This window comes from Trichechus manatus, unplaced genomic scaffold (assembly GCF_000243295.1).
Source record: "Trichechus manatus latirostris isolate Lorelei unplaced genomic scaffold, TriManLat1.0 scaffold00136, whole genome shotgun sequence".
In the NCBI taxonomy this organism is placed as follows: domain Eukaryota; kingdom Metazoa; phylum Chordata; class Mammalia; order Sirenia; family Trichechidae; genus Trichechus; species Trichechus manatus.
Window position 1 is genome coordinate 861,862 of NW_004444072.1, and position 18,241 is coordinate 880,102.

The 18,241-nt window shown below is 37.6% G+C and overlaps 1 protein-coding gene across 13 annotated transcripts in view; it reads right to left on the reverse strand.

The window, feature by feature from the left end:
* ANKRD28 (ankyrin repeat domain 28) overlaps positions 1 to 18,241 on the reverse strand; it is a 202,345-nt gene that overhangs the window by 17,054 nt on the left and 167,050 nt on the right. For all 13 annotated transcript variants that reach the window (XM_023739519.1, XM_023739522.1, XM_023739521.1 and 10 more), the window contains 9 exons: positions 18,055 to 18,137; positions 16,569 to 16,632; positions 15,356 to 15,424; positions 12,750 to 12,890; positions 8,854 to 8,965; positions 7,371 to 7,397; positions 6,571 to 6,645; positions 2,908 to 3,109; positions 89 to 176 (listed from right to left, as the gene is read on the reverse strand). In XM_023739519.1, the coding sequence (XP_023595287.1) occupies positions 89 to 176; positions 2,908 to 3,109; positions 6,571 to 6,645; positions 7,371 to 7,397; positions 8,854 to 8,965; positions 12,750 to 12,890; positions 15,356 to 15,424; positions 16,569 to 16,632; positions 18,055 to 18,137 (861 nt within the window). The remainder of the gene's footprint in view (positions 1 to 88; positions 177 to 2,907; positions 3,110 to 6,570; positions 6,646 to 7,370; positions 7,398 to 8,853; positions 8,966 to 12,749; positions 12,891 to 15,355; positions 15,425 to 16,568; positions 16,633 to 18,054; positions 18,138 to 18,241) is intronic.

Genomic DNA, 18,241 nt, shown 5'->3' on the forward strand with positions numbered 1-18,241 from the left:
ATTCTATGACAAATTTCACTATTACAGAGGCAAAAGTATGAAGATCAACAAACATCTTAAAAATAATTTAAAAATTATTAAAACTTACTGTCCATTTCCATCTTGAATATCTACTGCATTCTGTGGTTCTGCATTTCCTATTAATAGCCGCAAGCATTCTGAATGACCATTTGTTGCTGTAAAATGCAATTAAAATTTTTTAATAATGATAAGCTAGAAAGCGTCCATCTTCAAGCACATTTTTCTAGGATATAATTTTTGGAGAGTTTCACTGAATTTAATATTCAAGAAAGAAAATTCATAGGCACATCAAAGAAACTTTCTACTGTCTTTGTTGACAAAGCTGAATATATATAAATTTCTCATGGTACGTCACAGCAGGCGCATAGACTGCCTACCCAGCAGCCATTCCTCATCATCTAACTTGCTAATAGAACGCTCACTTTATTTAGCTCTCTGGTGGTGACAATGTGGTCAAGAACGGTGGTCGGGGCTCCAGCCCTAGGGATGAAATCATGATTAGACCAAGCTAATTGTAGAGGCCTCATTCCCCTTTGCCAGCAACTGGTTTCAAGGTGAACACATGATCCAGTTCTGACCACTGAGACTGTAAGATGTTAGGAGAGTTTCTGGGAAATATTTTTATCCCTGTCAATGAAAATCCCGTCTTCTTTGCTGCTTCTGGATGTGACCCTGTAAAGCAGCAGCAGCCATACTGCAACACGAGTGCAAAGACAGGCAAATAAAAGAGTATCCGATCCAGAGCTCTGATACCATTTCTGAATCATCTAACCCTGGAACTGTGTGTCTCATCTCTGGACATTTTCTTTGAGAGACTAAACCCCTGCCATTTAAGCCACTTTTAGTTGAATACTCTGTTACTTATAGCTGGGAAAAAAAAAAACCTAAATGACACATTGACACATACACAATAGAAGAAAAAATGATATATCTAAAGAATGCATTTATATATCGACATGCATAAAGCAATGGTACAAACAGAAGTGGCCCAAAGAAAACAGTAAGCTTTTAAGTTACATCCTCTGTAAAATTTAGGTCCCACCCATTAAGTATAATAATGTTTGAAATTTAAAGAAATATATATATAAGCTACATAATGATGTAAAAAGAAATGTGTATCACTAGTCTTCCTAAAAGATGACAATACTAGTGAAAGCATGCTAGATGCCTAATACGCTACAATACTTTCTAACAGCTATATTAAATTCTAAAAGTTACTAAGAGTTGTGGCTCAAAATCACCCTTTTCTCCCTATCTGTATGCTGCACTCTGCCAGCAACTTAGTAATCAGCAACAGTGTCACACCACTTAGGGATGGTTCAGGGAGGTTGTGTTTGGCTCATTATTATTATTATTTTTTATCAATTCACTTACACTAAGTGCACAGCAGCTACTGATAAGTTTTTGTGTCATCTAAGCTCAAGATATCACTGTGGGAAAAAAACTGCTTAACCTCCAGAAACAATCCCAGTGATTTTTTCGTGACACAGGAGTAATGAGATGACACTTAGTAGAATTCCAAATTTGAAATGCATCTATAGAACCAAGGCCTGCATTTATTGAAAGGCAGGTGCTAACAGTAACCTATAACTCTTTCCATGGGTAAGAGTTGTGTTGGTCTGTACAGCACTGGTTAACCTTTCTAAGGCACTGGCTAGCGGCTTGGTTCAATATTTATTTGTGAAGAGTGCAGTCAAATATCCCCAAAGTCTTCTTTAATCCAAACGACAGTTTAGCTTAATTGGTAAAGAATGTCTGCCTTGAGCATTATACTCTCTTAAGAACAATTCTGAAAAGGAGGGTGAGAATGGTTGCACAACTTGAAGAATGTAATCAATGTCACTGAATTGTATATGCAGAAATCGTTGAATTAATATATTTTCTGCTGTGTATTTTCTCAGCAACAACAACAAAAAGAGTGCAAACACTCCACGAAAGCCCTCAATTAGTTCTGCAAATGATCTGTGGCTACAATATTATTTTTCTAGTTGCAGACTGATATATAACTTCACTCTTTTTCAGGATAATAGAAAATAATAGCATTTTGAACTCTTATTCATACCATATAGCAGTTTATATGTATACATTCATTAATCTATTATTAAATTTGTCTCTGGGCTCTTGAATATCTGATAGTTTCTAAAAGGCTGCTCTGGGATAACAGTGGGACTAGAAGCAAAGTCCAAGACCTATATTGAAATGTGTTCTTCAGAATCACTCTGCACAAACAGACTAAGCTAAATGACTCCAATCATATAAAGATAGCCTTATTGGGATGAGAGAATACTTTGTCAGGATTTCTTACATTCTAGTAGTTCTGGTTATTTTAGATGAGAACTGTTTAGTGTTCATTTCACTGCTAGTAGTAATTCCCACAGCATGGCTGTGAGTCCGCATCTGCTAGAGACACACAACTAGTATCAAGTCATTACGAGTTGGTTACAGATCTTTGCACACATCTACACCACCAACAAAATCAACATCATGGAGGAGGTCTCGAACAATGTGGGTGCCCTTAAATCTTGTCTTAAAAAATGTTTAATGCAGTGCACACTGATACAAATAAGTCATAATGTACACCAATTGCTAAATGAAAGCATAATGCAATCTAAAACAACTTCTATCAGAAAGTGAAAACATACTGCATTATTTTGTTGATAAAGTATCTCAGAAGAGTATTATATAAACCCAGTTTCTAAAGCAGATAATGATTTTTTTAAGCGATTATAATTCTTCTGTTGACTTTTTCCCTAAGAATACAATCATTCTACCATTTCAAGTTAACAACATTGTTAGGACAATTAACAGGAGTAATATATTCTACAAATTGAAAAAGAAAAGAAAATTAGGTGAAAAGTGATAAATCAGGCATAATATTTGGTATACCTGCAGCATGTATAGGTGTTCTCTTTAAAATGTAATCTTTTACTAAGATTGAAGCTCCCTGATTAATAAGTACATCCACACATTCAACATGGCCCTTAAACGCTGCAAGATCCAAGGGTGTTCTTCCACTATTATTTCTCACATCAAGATCTAACAAAGACTGTACCAGCACTTCCAGGGCTTGATGGTGACCATGATAGGCCTAGAAAGAAAATAAAAATGTAAATTAAAAAAATGCATATCTAGAGTGACTTAGACCAAATACTTTAGAAAGTATAAAAGAAGTAGTACATTTGTCTTCACATTATTATTATGGACATAATCCAAAATTTCTGTATTGGGAATTCAGAAAGTTAACTATAGATTTTTCTAACTGTCAGCATAGTAGGCTACAGGATTAGCGAATGGCTATTTTGCAAATAATAAAAGCTCAGATGACAGATGATCTTTTAATGAATATGCAAATGCATGGTCCATGGCAGATATTTAACAGATGTGTGACATGGATTCAATTATGGCTTTGATTCTAAGTCCAAAAGCAGCAACAGTGCTCTAGTCTTCTGACTTCTTAAATTAAAGCAACTGCACCCACTCCATAAGATGCTATATCTCAAAAATAAACCTTCCTTCAGCACCAAAATACTTGGGATGAGACTTGCTTAAATATCTGCCATGTACCAGGCGTTGTGCTAGCTGCACAAGATAGCAAGAAGATCTGAAGATCTGTCAGACTGAAGCCTACTGCTTTACGGTCTGATAAGGGGTTTTCCAGATGATTTATTCTTAACAACCAGCATGTCAACTGAACATCTATTACTTGCAGGACAAAGTAATTACAAGACACAGCCTCAGTATGAAATGGAACATTTTATCTAGTTTACTCATACCACTACTTTGCAGCTAAGGGACCTTCACCAGTCATTTTCTGATACCATCCTGACTTACGGCTTACTAGGTCGGTAAATTATCACATGAGAACTTTTCACTGTAAAGTGAAAAACCTGTAAAATTCTACTGTACTTGAGCTCTCACTTCCTTCTAATCTGAAAAAAAAGTAACTTAGCTAGAAGAGGGCTCTATACTACATCAAAGAGTTCTAAACCTATTTCTTGTGGAAAATGTCAGAAAGTACCAACAACACATGAAGTTGCTCTGGGCCTTACTGATCTCTGATACTTCTGTGTAGGACATATGCTTGACTATCTCCAAGTTTAAAGTGACTGTAGATCGGTGAACTGCACTGTCCCAGGATCACATCTAATCTTGTTCCTCAAAATCAGATCAATGAGATTAAGCTACTAAAAGAATGAGCTTTGAGAAACATGGTGTATCAGAAAATAGAAGATGCAAGATGATGACGATGACAAAGATGAAGATGATGAGGAGAAAAAGAAGGATGACTAGGAGCCACAATGATTTGTCAGAGGGTTCTTCCCCTCATAATATCCTTGTAAAGGACTGAAAGTTGGAACCTGCTGAGGGCAGGAACCTGCATGCCTAGTAAGTCGTGTGAAGCCAGGAGTCAATATCATGTTCGTTGAGCCCTAGACCAGTGTGTTTTCACTGCACCAAGTTATCCTGGATGGGGGAGTTTGAAAGGAAAATCACTCCAAGTAATTTTGGGATAGACACAAAACGAAAAGTGGTGGCATAATCACAGTTCACGGAGTCTACCTGCTAAATCAAAAAACTGTTTCCATTTCAACTTAAAAATACTATTCCAATGTAGAGTACATTGTTAACTTGTACGTGCAAAGAAGGAAACCTGCCAAACTGGGGGGCAATGGAGTGGGGAGAAGGACATAAACATAAATATTCTAAATAAACTATCATCTTACCATTTTAAAAATTAAGTTAGTAAGAGAGCCCTACAGATTGCAAGACTTTTTGGAGCCTTTAACATGCTGATATTTACTGACTCTCCAGAGCCCTGGTGGTGCAGTGGTTAAGAGCTCGGCTGCTAACCAAAAGGTTGGCAGTTCAAATCCATCAGCTGCTCCCTGGAAACCCTAAAGAGCAGCTCTACTCTGTCCTATACGATCACTATGAGTCAGAATCAACTCCACGGCAATGGATATTGAATCTCCAAGAGGGGGAAACAGAAGCATTTCCAAACTTATTTGATCATGCAATACTATCTGACAGAACAATTTGAGGACCTAGTATTGTTGGAAATGCTCAGGAAAACAACAGTGCTTTGGAACCTGAGAGACTGAGCCCTGCCATTTCATAGCTGTCAGATTTTAGACAAGTTATTTAACTTCTCTGAAGTTACAATCCCTTATCTGTAAACTACTTAACCTTCCTAGAGTTTTTGAGACAGTGCACTCAAAGACTTGGCAAAATACTTAGTCTGGCAGCTAGTAAGTGCTTAACAAATGACAGTGCTATTATGATGAGAACAATGACGCCAATGCAAGAATTGCCTAGTCATCTGCTAAGACTTAATTTCTTAGCACTAATAGAAAAATGACTATTTCCTCCAGCCTGAAAGGGGTGATAGGTTTCCAAGGACTCAAAGGGCAAGGAAATAGAGGCTTCAGCATACCTTCTTAGTTACTGAGAACATGACAGAAGTACTAGCTGGGAGAAAGGGAGCAGAAGATAGCAGAAAATTAAATGTCATTGTGTCAAAGTGTCAGAACATCTGCAAGGAGAATGTTAAGGTAAAAAGTAACAGTACAGGTGATAAGAAACAACTAAATGGATCATGGAACTCAAGTGCAGCACGTTAACTTAAGTATGTTATTGTCAGTTGCTGTTGAGTCAATTCCAATTCAGGTGACCCCATGCGTGCAGAACAGAATTGCTCCCTCCATAGGGTTTTTGAGGCTGTAATCTTTTGAAAGCAGATAGCCAGGCATCGTCCGAGGTGCCTCTGGGTGGGTTTGAACCGCCAAACTTTCAGCTACCAGTTGAGTGCTTACCTGTTTGCACTACCCAGGGACTCCTAAATTTAAGAATAAAAAAATAACCAAACCTGTTGCTGTCAGTCGATTCTGACTCATAGTGACCCTACAGGACAGAGACGACCTATCCCATAGGGTTCCCAAGGAGCAGCTGGTAGATCTGAATGGCCAACCTTTTGATTAGCAGCTGAGCGCTTAACCACTGTGCCACCAGGACTCCAAACAAATATTTGGGCTCTGCTGAAAATTTCAAACGCAATTCATTCTCATATATAATTTAAGGAATTGTCACACTCTCTCCTAACCTTCCTTCTCTTACTGATTGACCTTCCAGTGAAAAATTCAGAGGAATCTTAACCTAAAAGGCACATTACAGATCATACAGCCAAATGCTATAGTATGTACAATCTAAGGATCAGTGAGCATATATCTAGTGTCTCAAGATCACAAAGTAAGCCAAAAGTTGTAGAGATAGCACAGAAATTGCTTATACCATCTGCTTAGCAAGTTAGAAGCCATTCTACTAGGGCAGTTCATTTTTAAATTCATTGTCACAGGTATAGTCTCTCTCTTAGCGTAGGCCCTTAAAAAACACAAAAACAGTGCACTAAAGAAATCTCTGAAACGAAGAAGTTTTATAAGTTTTAATTCCATCGTAAATATTATAGAACAAAAGTTCAGGGTACTAGTTTGAATGAACATTAGATTGTGTTTGTAAACCAGCCATCAAGTTGGCTACGAAGGCAGTACTCACAGCCAAGTGTAAAGGGCTTATTGTCGCTCTATTGTCCGAATCATTCAGCATGTCTGTCCCCGAAGTTTCCATTAACTAAAAAAGAGGCGTTTTAAATGTCAGAAACGGAGCTTTTATTTTTATTGTATTTATTTTGTTGTTGTTGAAAATACAGACAGCAAAACATACACCAATTCAACAGTTTCTTCACGTACAATTCAGTGACACTGATTGCATTATTCAAGTTGTGCAACCGTTCTCACCCTTGTTTTCTGAGTTGTTCCTCCCCTATTAACATAAACTCACTACCCCTAAGAGACATGGTACTTTTAGATATACTAATTATTCCCCTTCCCCAAGTTCAAATCCATTTTAGAGTATAAACTGATAATCGAATAGGTATGAAAAAATCCTACACCATTGTAAAAACTAACTCAGCAAGCTTATAGAACAGGACCATCTTAATAGTGTGATAAGGACCACAGATTAAGAGCTTGGAGGAAATGTTATTTAACTGCCACCAAGTAAGCAACCCTTGAGCCCCATATCCATGATTTCTGTCACTATCTTTGTTCCCAGGGCTATAGAAAACAGCTTCAGTTTTAATGAGAGCAAAGAAAATTTACTTTTCAAATTTCTAGGTAAAGGAAGGTTACTTTATAGATAGTGAATCTCAAAAAAAATGCCGTGCTGGCCAGAATCACTGGACTTAGAAAAGTTTACCATGCAAATGGAAGAGATCTTTCAATATTGTTTAGTCTACTTCCCAAATGCCAAATAAAATATTCTGAATGGTAGGGGAAAGAAAGACTAATACTTACAACATCTAAAGGAGTTTCACTTGCAATCTGAAATTAAGTTCAAAACAAAAATGTTTAGTTTAGAAAGTATTAGTATATATGAAAGAGAGAAATGTTAACTGTAGGTCTTTACTTATATGGAACTTGGGGGAATTCTATTCTGAACCTGTGCTTACTTTACTTCCAAAAAAATCAAGTCCTTTAAGGAATTAATTTTACTAGAGACAGACCACGAATCTGTATACATGGGACTAAGGTTTCAGTCTGAAGATGCCATAATACCTAAGAAAAAATGTGTTATTTCTGTATCAGGGTTCTAAATCCTGTATTAAATATGTCAACTTCCTCTTTATTTTATACCCATTCTTATTAAATTGTATTTCCCCTTGAAGGGAAGAACAGTTTAACCTAGTTCATAAAGTAAGTCTAAGTAAAAGGACTCTGTTTACATATCTGAGTATCTTTTTTTTTCAATTATACTTTAGGTGGAAGTTTACGGAACTAGCTTGTCATTAAACAGTTATTACACATATTATTGTTTCACGACATTGGTTAACAACCCCACGACATGTCAACACTCTCCCTTCTCAACCTTGAGTTCCCTATTACCAGCTTTCCTGTCCCCTCCTACCTTCTAGTCCTTGCCCTGTGCTGGTGTGCCCCTTTAGTCTCGTTTTGTTTTATGGGGCTGTCTAATCTTTGGATGGAGGGTGAACCTCAGGAGTGACTTCATTACTGAGCTAAAAGGGTGTCCAGGGGCCATATTCTTGGGGTTTCTCGAGTCTCTGTCAGGCCAGTAAGTCTGGTTTTTTTGTGAGTTAGAATTTTGTTCTGCATTTTTCTCCAGCTCTGTCCAGGACCCTCTACCGTGATTCCTGTCAGAGTAGTCAGTGGTGGTAGCCGGGCACCATCTAGTTGTACTGGGCTAAGTCTGGTGGAGGGCATGGTAGTTATGGTTCATTAGATACCTGAGTATCTTTTAACTTGTCCCCTACTTTTCTTTTGGTTTCACAAAGTGGGGTGAATTAGTGCATATTCAAGAATGAGACTACAGCTGAAATGAAAATTTCTTTTGCAGAAGTAGAGTCTCCCTTTATCAGGAAAGACTGAAATAAATGAGCCTTTCAGAATTCCCAAAATACATGAAGGGACCCCTTCCTTTCACAAAGACATTTACTGCTCACGTAAGACATAATCACAGCTCTAAAGAAGCTTCTGGAAAACATTTATTTAAGGAGGCAGGAGAAGTAAATGGTAGATAGAAACATGGGGTAATGTAAGGGAAGGATGTAAGTAGCCCTCTCTAGGGATCTAATTTCTTCCTTCTTTCTTTTTGAAGGGAAAAAGAGAAATCTTACTGAGGCAAGTATGAATTTAAAAGGTATATGGATCTTTAAAATGTTAACATGCAAAACAGAATGATCCTTAATCCATTTATTCTCATTTTCTTTACACTATAATATAAACTCATATAAGTCCTTCCACAAGAATTTGAGATCCTTACCAGCTGAAGACATAGGCGGTGACCATAAGCAGCTGAATAATGAACTGCGTTGTATCCTTGCTTGTCCCGGATCCCTGGATTTGCATCATTTCTTAGTAAGTATTCCAGGCACCTATATACAGTAATAACACACTCAAAATTCTAAATTCTCCATTTTAACCAATGATAAAACAAATTAAAAACTGGTAATTTTGCTTACACTCAAAGGATGTAGAAATCATAAACATATCTGTACTACACAAACCTGTTATTTACACGACATTGACTATAAGTATCATAAAAATACAAATAAAATCTTTGTAAGAAAATTTTCTTTATTTAAAACGGTCATCTCCAAAGACTGTCAGCAGGCATTGTTTTTCATATCATCATGATCTATGGCACTACCTGTTCCACTCAATTAACGTCTGATATGACTAAACTCTTAGTGCTGGTGAGCGTACAATGTTGGCAATACTACTGCTTACCTATAAAGAACACAGGAGTATAATTTCTTAACAGGAAGCTCAAGAAACGGTATTAAAAAGAAAAAAAACAAACAAACAAGAAATCATGATTGAATTCAATGATCTGACAAGTATAAACAGAGTAAAAGTGGTATATAGGTAATAAGAAAGGTCTTCCCATAAGAGATACTTAATTCTTGTGCTATTAAAATGAGGATAATAATTTTAAAAAGCATTATAAGGCCCACAATTTGTTATGATTTTAATGAATTTTATTGTTACTGTAGCAAAAAAAAAAAGTGCTGGATTAGAAATTAAAAGATTTGCCTCTAGATCTAGTTTGGTACCAGTGATATTGGGCAAATCATTTCAACTTTCTGGTAAAATGGCTATTAATTTGGTAGATGGGGGTGGTGATGCCAACTAAATAATCTAAATTCTATTCACGCGCAAATTTTAAGTCTGTAAGTTGACTAACGTCCACAATATGTTCTGTGAAACGTATTGTGATTTGGATGTTATGCAAACACCATATTCTATACAGGAGAGAGGTGTGCAAGACAGTCACCAGGTGGCCAGAGACCTGTGCCGCCAGTGCCGAGATGAGGGACTCTGATAAAAATGGCTCTGCACCAGTCCTGCGTGGTCACCGCCTGGTCTCTGAGAGCCGCACTTGGCCCCTGCTGTGGCGTGCACTCACCATCCAGCTGGCCGGCTTCCTTCCCTTCCTTCCTCCTTGACTGCCTTCCCAGTCCCAGCTAATGGGCTTTAAACTCCTCCAGCCCCTGCTCACCACTCTTCTACCTCCTTCTCTGCCTCCTCCCCTAGCCACCTTTCCTACTCTTCCTCCTGCTACCACCAAGGCCTGGACCAGGACCACCGTTAGGCAGCCGTCACTGTGAGAGGAACCTCGGCCTTGGGCTGGTCGCCCAGGCTGAGCTGGGCAGTGGCCTTTGCGGGGGTTCTCCCTAGCAGCTCTGGTGGCACCTATCTGGTTCTTGCCTGAGGCCAGCACTATTGGGCAGGCAGCAGTGGATGGGTGCCTGGGCCCCCTCCCTCTGCTGCCTTAGGGGCAGACCCAGAAAGCTAGTGAAAGGCAGATCGGATCTCCGTACTTAGCAGACTATTTCGCTATGTCCTCTTCTTCCACTGGAATTTCTGAATCTATTATAATCTTACGTGACTAGGAATGTATATGCAGTCAGACGTCCAACGGATGTTACGCAGTGCATGACTGTATCTGTGTACAGCTAAAAGTTAAACTTTGGAATTGCTGTTGGTTGTCGTAGACTCCATTCTGACTGGTGAATAAGGAAGACTATTTAAACTGGGTATCACTGTTTGTGACCAAACAACAAATCTGATGCTAAAGTTTAATAAGCCCAGTATTTTTTGGTGTTTCATAAACCAGCTGAGGGTATTTCCAGAACAGGATGTATTTCAGGCAGTGTGCAAGCTGTTTGTATATAACCTTCCTAGGTGCCCAACTCAGAAGACAATGGTCACTGGGATGTAGAAAATACCTACAATAAAAATATCAAATACTTAGGAATAAATCTAACAATTTCAAGCCCACTATACTCCAGCTGTGATCCTATTTTTGTGAAAAATGCTAACCATCACCCAAAAACAAAACAGGCAAACAAAAAAAAACCCCCCACCTACTACTTCATATACATACACACAACACGTAGTATAGGAGGGAACCTAAACCATCTTGCTCAAAGACAGTCTCTCTCTCTTCAACTAGCAAAGAGATTTTATTAATATTTAATGTTTCTTGTGATAGCAACCATATACTTATTTGCTGGATTCTTACATGTGAAATAAAAACACTTCAGAGGATTTGCTGAATCATCACAGTCTACAGCTAACGCAGGCATCAGGATAATGGGAGTGACTAGTCGAATGAGTCAGTAAAGATTTGATGTATTTTTCCAATATTTACACTGAAAGTGAGGAAGGAGTGCACAGGCAGAGAACTGTAATTACCGTATGTCCTTCAACATCAGAGTGTCAAAATATAAACAACTTTCCCTGTGGGGATTTTTAAAGCAGAAACTGTGATGCTGACAGGTGATTAATAAACAATCATTTAAAAACAAACACACTGTTATAGATTGAACTGTGTCCCCCAAATATGTGTTGTAAATCCTAACTTCTATGCCTGTGGTTATAATTCCATTTGGGAATGGGTTGTCTTTGTTATGTTAATGGGGGCAGGATTACCATAGGGTGTGTCTTGAGTCAATCTCTTTTGAGATATAAGAAATTAAACAAGCAAGCAAGCAGAGGAGAGATGGGGTAAGATAGATGCCAAGACACATGGAGATCCCCAGGGAACCAGGAAGCAGAAGCTGAAGGGACAAGGACCTCCCCTCCAGGGCTGACAGAGAGAGAAAGCCTTCCCCTAGAGCTGGTGCTCTGAATTCTGACTTCTAGTCTCCTAAATTGTGAGAAAATAAACTTCTGTTTGTTAAAGCCATCCACTTGTGGTATTTCTGTTACAGCAGCACTAGATAATTAAGACACATATATTATTCAATAATAGTAATTTGAAGCTATGATGGAGCTTGTTTCTCAGAAAATATTTCACTCTTGCTTTGGCAGATATATGAATTAATCATGACAGATTCTCCTATTATTCAACCTATTCCTGGGAATTAAATCCTTGGGAATTTAGAAAAAACAAATCAACTGTTTAATGTCACTACATCTCTCATTCTTTTGTTCTCACTAGTCATTCTTGGCCAAGATTTACAATGTTTAAGCAGTATTTAGTACCTACTATGTGCCAGGCGAAAACCCTGGTAGCATAGTGGTTGAAGAGTTTGGCTGCTAACCAAAACGTCGGCAGTTCGAATCCACCAGGCACTCCTTGGAAACCCTATGGGGCAGTTCCACTCTGTCCTATAGCGTTTCTGTGAGTCAGAATCGACTTGACAGCAGTGGGTTTGGCTTTTTATGTGCCAGGTTCTACTAGTTCAATTACTCCTTTTTTTAAGATACCAATTTGCAAGGATCCCCTGCAAATCTCAACTCTCTACCTCTTATGTTCAACTCTGTCCAATCTTCTGATGATATTGCCTGTATATTTCTCCTTTCTCCCTTCCCCCATGATATACTTAAGACTGCAGCCTCTGAATATACGACATGAAAAAAACATGGAGGTGATATTAAATTAAAACGTGCTTTTGGCAGAGAGAATGAGAAGGGACCTTTATCTTTCTTCCACCAGTACAGTTAGTGAAGCAGTTTGCTGAATAGGAACAGGTAGTAATAACTATGATTTAGGAATTATGAAACTATTTCCCATTCTAGAGACTCAGGGAAATAAACCTAACAAAAAATACAAAAAAGATATATAAATTTGCAATAAAACAGCCATCCATATGGAAGATGCCAGTTTATAGAAATAACATCCTTCATTCTCACCCACATGATACTTACTTGCCATCTGTGTCTGATGTAGCTGCATAGTGCAGGGGTGTGCAGCCTCTTTCATCAAGGTCATTGACACTTGCTCCTGATCCCACAAGAGCAAACAGGCACTGGTAATTGCAGTTGGCAGCAGCATAGTGCAGTGGAGATCTTTTGAGCCCGAGTTAATAGAAAAACAAAAGCCAAGGACATACACTAGTAAACAAAAGTGTATTTTACTCTTAAACTACCCAGTTACAAATATGGTCTTCATACTGAGCTTTAGATTGACTTCTGCCATAGACTAAGTCTTTTGGAGGGCTGGACAGGAAACTAGAAGGAAAAAGTAAGGTTGCAGAGAGCTTCTAAGAGAAGAAAATAAGATGGAAATACCATAAAATTATTTCATGGTCCCCAGACAGTAGCATGGTCCCCACCCCCCAATCTCTTAAATGAATTACACTCTCATATTTTGCTTAGAAACTTGTTCATTTTAACAGAGCCTCTCCCATGCTAATAAAAATGTTCCAAGGAGGCTATATTCCAGGTAGCAGCCTCTGTTTGTGTATCAGCACAGGAATAAAAGCTAAGAGAAAAACAGAAGCATTAAAAAGAATGCTTAGTTATATTATTTGCATGATAGAGCTCAACAGGAACATCAGATTTCTTAATTAATGCATCGTTTTGAAGACTGTTCACTATTCAGAGGTTTTTTGTTTTTTTAATTTCAAAAGGTGGTATTTATAGCTGATTTCTTCCTGGTTACTGCAGAGAAACAGAATGTTACTAAATATAGGAGTCCCTGTCTTTGGAGTACAAACTATGATGATGTGACAGAAAAATACTATTTTGCCTTATGGGATAATACTATAGAGATATTTTAAAAAACATAAATAGCTCTGAATTATTTTCAAGCCTCTAAATTTAGAATATGCTTAGAAGCTCTCCCTGCTATTTGTAGAACAGAATGCTTAAGATGCTACAAATTACCTAACTGGATAAAATATAATTATAAAAGCAAATCATCTATAAAAATACTGTATTCCCAAGCCAAACAAAGTGCCTTTTTATTTTGCAGGTCTTTAGTTCCTCCCATTAGCAGGCTTACAGGAGTAGTCCATTCCTCAACGTAATTATGGGGTCAAATAGTAGTTTTTCTTTTCTTATATATCAGTTCTTGTTTTCTGTCATACATAATTCTACTGGCTTCTCTTCCTGCACTGCCCATTACATGTACTAACACACATCTACACTTTTCCTTTTGACATACACCCTTCCCTGACATACACTCTGACAACAATTTTACTCATATTGCCAACCCCACCTTTCAAGCCAATCCAAACTGCTTTCAATCCTTTCCCGTATGATTCTAATGCAAACCAGAACCAAACCCGCTGCCGTCAAGTCAATTCCAACTCATAGCGATCCTACAGGACAGAGTAGAACTGCCCCATAGGGCTTCCAAGGAGCATCTGGTAGATTTGAACTGCTGACCTTTTGGTGAGGAGCTAAGCTCTTAAGCACTCCACCACCAGGGCTCTGGTTCTAATGCACTCTGGGGGTCAACTCCTATTCTAAAAAACTAAGCAGGTAACAGTGACTTTAAGTGTAGCTACCACAAATGTTACTAACAATAAGTCCTGGGACTGAACAGTGAGAGAGTATTGGCCGAGCAATGAGAAAGGGACTTACAGAAGAGGAGAAAGAAAAACTATACATACATATTTTTATTACTTATTTCCTCCCTCTTTCTAGTGCTCTATATCCAGATAAGGGTAGTAGAGTCTCTAACAAAGGAATAACTTGGGGGAAAGAACTATACTATTAAACCCTAAGCGTTGTGATTTCTTGAAGGAAAATAGGTGCCATGGGGTTTTACATTTCCATGACGTAATTATGGAAGGGGACGTGTGGTATCAAGATGTATAGAGGTGCTTAGAAGGGTAATAATGAATATTCAGAAATTATCAACTTTAGTTGGTGTTATGGATTGAACTGTGTCCCCCAAAAATGTATGCCAACTTTGCTAGGCCATGATTCCCAGTATTTTGTGTAATGTCCACCATTTAGTCATCTGATGTGATTTGCCTATCTATTGTAAATCCTACCTCTATGATGTTAATGAGGTGTTAATGAGGCAGGATTAGAGGTAGTGATGTTAACTCAATCTACAAGATTAGTCAATCTCTTTTGAGATACAGAAGAGAGAAATGAGCAGAGACACAGGAGCACCTCCTATCACCAAGGAAGAAGAGCTGGAAGTGGAGCACGTCCTTAGGACTCGGGTCCCTGTGCTGAGATACTCCTAGACCAGGGGAAGATTGATGACAAGGACCTTCTCCCAGAACCAACAGAGAGAGAAAGCCTTCCCTTGGAGCTGGCGCCCTGAATTCGGATTGCCAGCCTTCTAGCCTGTGAGAGAATAAATCTCTGTTTGTTAAAGTCACCCACTCGTGGTATTTCTGTTGTAGCAGTGCTAGATACCTAAGATAGTTGGGCCTCTCAGTAAATCATGATCACAATGCAAGAGATGCTAAATTATTCAGTTAATTCTCATAAGCCAGTTAGAAGGTCAGGCAAGTCATTAAGTAAATAAAATAAATTAGGCTCTACTGAAAAACTGTATTATACCCTACCTCCCAAATTTGTCCTTTTTGTTGAAGTCTGCACCAGTATTCAGCAGAAGATTTAGGCACTCCAAATTTCTATTCAGGAAAAACACATTAGAAACCTTAGTTGTCAGTGGTTTTATAATGAAACTGGAAGGTTTGAATCAGTATAAAATCATGTTCCCAATGATGGTAAAAGTGGGATAATACTGCATGCTCTACTTTAAAACTGTAGGGGAATACATTACACGAGTATTTCTGTAATTTAATTTTTATAAACCTGAACATCACTTTACTAAGTTACAAGGAAAGCTATAACTGCCAAATGAACACTCATGTTGTCTGTTGTCCTTCTGTACGTAACTTACATGAAGCTAGTTTTAAACTGAAAGGTTTCCAGTGTGCTTGGGAGCCACTGTGAGCCACAAGGGGAGCCACTCATGTGTTCACAAACCATCTCTACACTACAACTGAGACTGGCTTGGTAGTGTTCTTGGTTAATCACACCTGTTCTCTGAAGTTACTGTGATTTTTAAAAGTAATCATCATTGAGAATAAAGTTCTTTAAAATGTCCTTTAGAAAGTAATCATGAATTATATAGCTTATCACAGATCTATGCTCTAAATTATCAGAAGTGTTAGACTAGCAGCATGCTTTCAGAGATTAAGAGTTTTGGTTCATTCATACTAACTGCCTAGTTTCCCCAGTAGCAGTATTTAAAACTTAATCCAAAATCTTCCAATCTCAAGATTCCCTCTTCTTATATATTAGTCCGGAGTAGAGGCAATACATAACCAGACCATCAACATTTTCCCCTCAAGTCATGATGATAAAAACAAAACAAAACGTATTTCTCTACTTAAAGAATATCTGCATTAGTCAAAACAGTCTCAATGTTTTGATGTTCTCATGTGAGGACATGTCCTTTATAAAAATTCATTTTCAGAAATCATTTTATTAGTTTTTTCATTTATCAAGGAAATTATTTTCTCTGATATAAAGCAACACTTCCTTTCGTAGGTTTATTCTTTCTCTCCCACCAACAGTGTATGACTGAGTCTGTAGAAGATGAAAAGAGCAATTCCTGCCACCTTGGATTTTCTTCTCCCAAACCATTCCTGTTGTATTTTATTTCCTACTTTGTGCTAGCCCAGAATTAGTAAAGAGAAACAAAGATAAGAGAAAAACTGCCATGATCAGCTATCTTTTTCTTAACGATGTAAAAATACTTTAACATACCCTCCAGCTGCAGCTGCATGTAGACAGGTCCTGCCAAAATCATCTGGGGTATCTATATCAAATCCTACAAGGATGAATATGTCTTATATGAATGTATATTAAAGTATTCTGTCAAGAAACATCAAGAATCATCCTGCCCCAATCCTAAACAAAACTATGAATTCTGAATAGGTAGAAAATTAGTGATTAGAAAAGAAATTAATAATGAACAATACTATAAAAAATTTACTACTGAAAAATTGGAGCTTTTAGGAAAAGTGCTAGAGTGCTTGTTTAAAAAGTCATAGGATGCAATGGAATATTATTCAGTAATAAAAAGAAATGAAGTACTGATACATGCTATAACATGGATGACCCTTGAAAATATTATGCTAAGTGAAAGAAAGAAGCCAGTAACAAAAGACCACATCTTGGGTGATTCCATTTATATGAAATGTCCAGAATAGGCAAATTTACAGAGAAGAAAGGAGAGTAGTGGTTGCTTAGGACTGGAGGAAGAGGAGTAATGGGAACTGACTACAAATGAGGTTTGTTTAAGGGGGCGAGTTTTAAAATTGACTGTGGTGACGGCTACAACACCCCTGTAAATATTATTAAAAAACAATGAACCGTACACTTTAAATTGTATGTTAGTGCTTTGTTATGTGTGGATTGTTACCAACATTGCAAAGAGATTTTTATCACTCCTTTTCATGGATATATGGGTATGTGAATACTTATGGACACACATACACACAAAATTAAAAAGAATCAAAACAAAATTAACTCGCTTAAAAAATATAATTAAGAAAAACCCAGAGGAAGTATCTGTCTTATTCTATAATGTTAATCTCACTGAATCATACCCATAATTCTTTCAGCAAACATGAGTGTTAATATACAACACTGTTCACCTTTCTTAACATTGAGTAATTGAATATCATTTAAAATCAATGAAGTCTTCTTATATATTTAGTGATTACATGCATTTAATAAGGTCATAGTTTAATAATAATATTTATAGAATGCCATTGATTCTGTTTTGTTTAAAAGCAACTATGCTTCTGGTATTTTAAACAGTAATTAGATATGGTATAAATAATTTCACAAACCTAGAAGAAGATACTGTAGAATGGCTCTTGGCTTTTAAAAAAGAAGCCAAGCCTAATAAGATATGCAAATGAAGATACTTTGCTTCCAGACATAAAGGGCCAATCCAGGAAGATCACCATCCCCCATACAGGAGCTGCTTTAGAAATACTCCACACCCCACTCCCTGACTAACAGAGGAGAGGAAATCACTGGAAAATAAAAAATTCCCAGAGCCAAAGAAAAAAATTGAGTCTTGAAATTAAAGGATCCAACTAACATCCTTCTAAGAGGGGCTAATGAATGATGCACCTTTGAACACATCTGTGTACGTAAATTGGGAAAAGCAGGCTAAAGAGATAGTCTTAAACTGTAGGGGACTGGGGAGACAAAGAATGAGAATCAGGGTTCTACTTACCCGAAGAAAGAAGTTTTCTGCAGCAATCTGAAAAACCACTTAAGGCTGCCAAATGGAGGGGGAACATTCCATGTATGCCCCGCCTAAAGGGAACAGGACAGTACCCTGATTACAGCACAAGAAAATATAATCATTTAAGTAAATTACACACAAATTACATAAGTGAAAAATAACTAGGTCAGTCAAA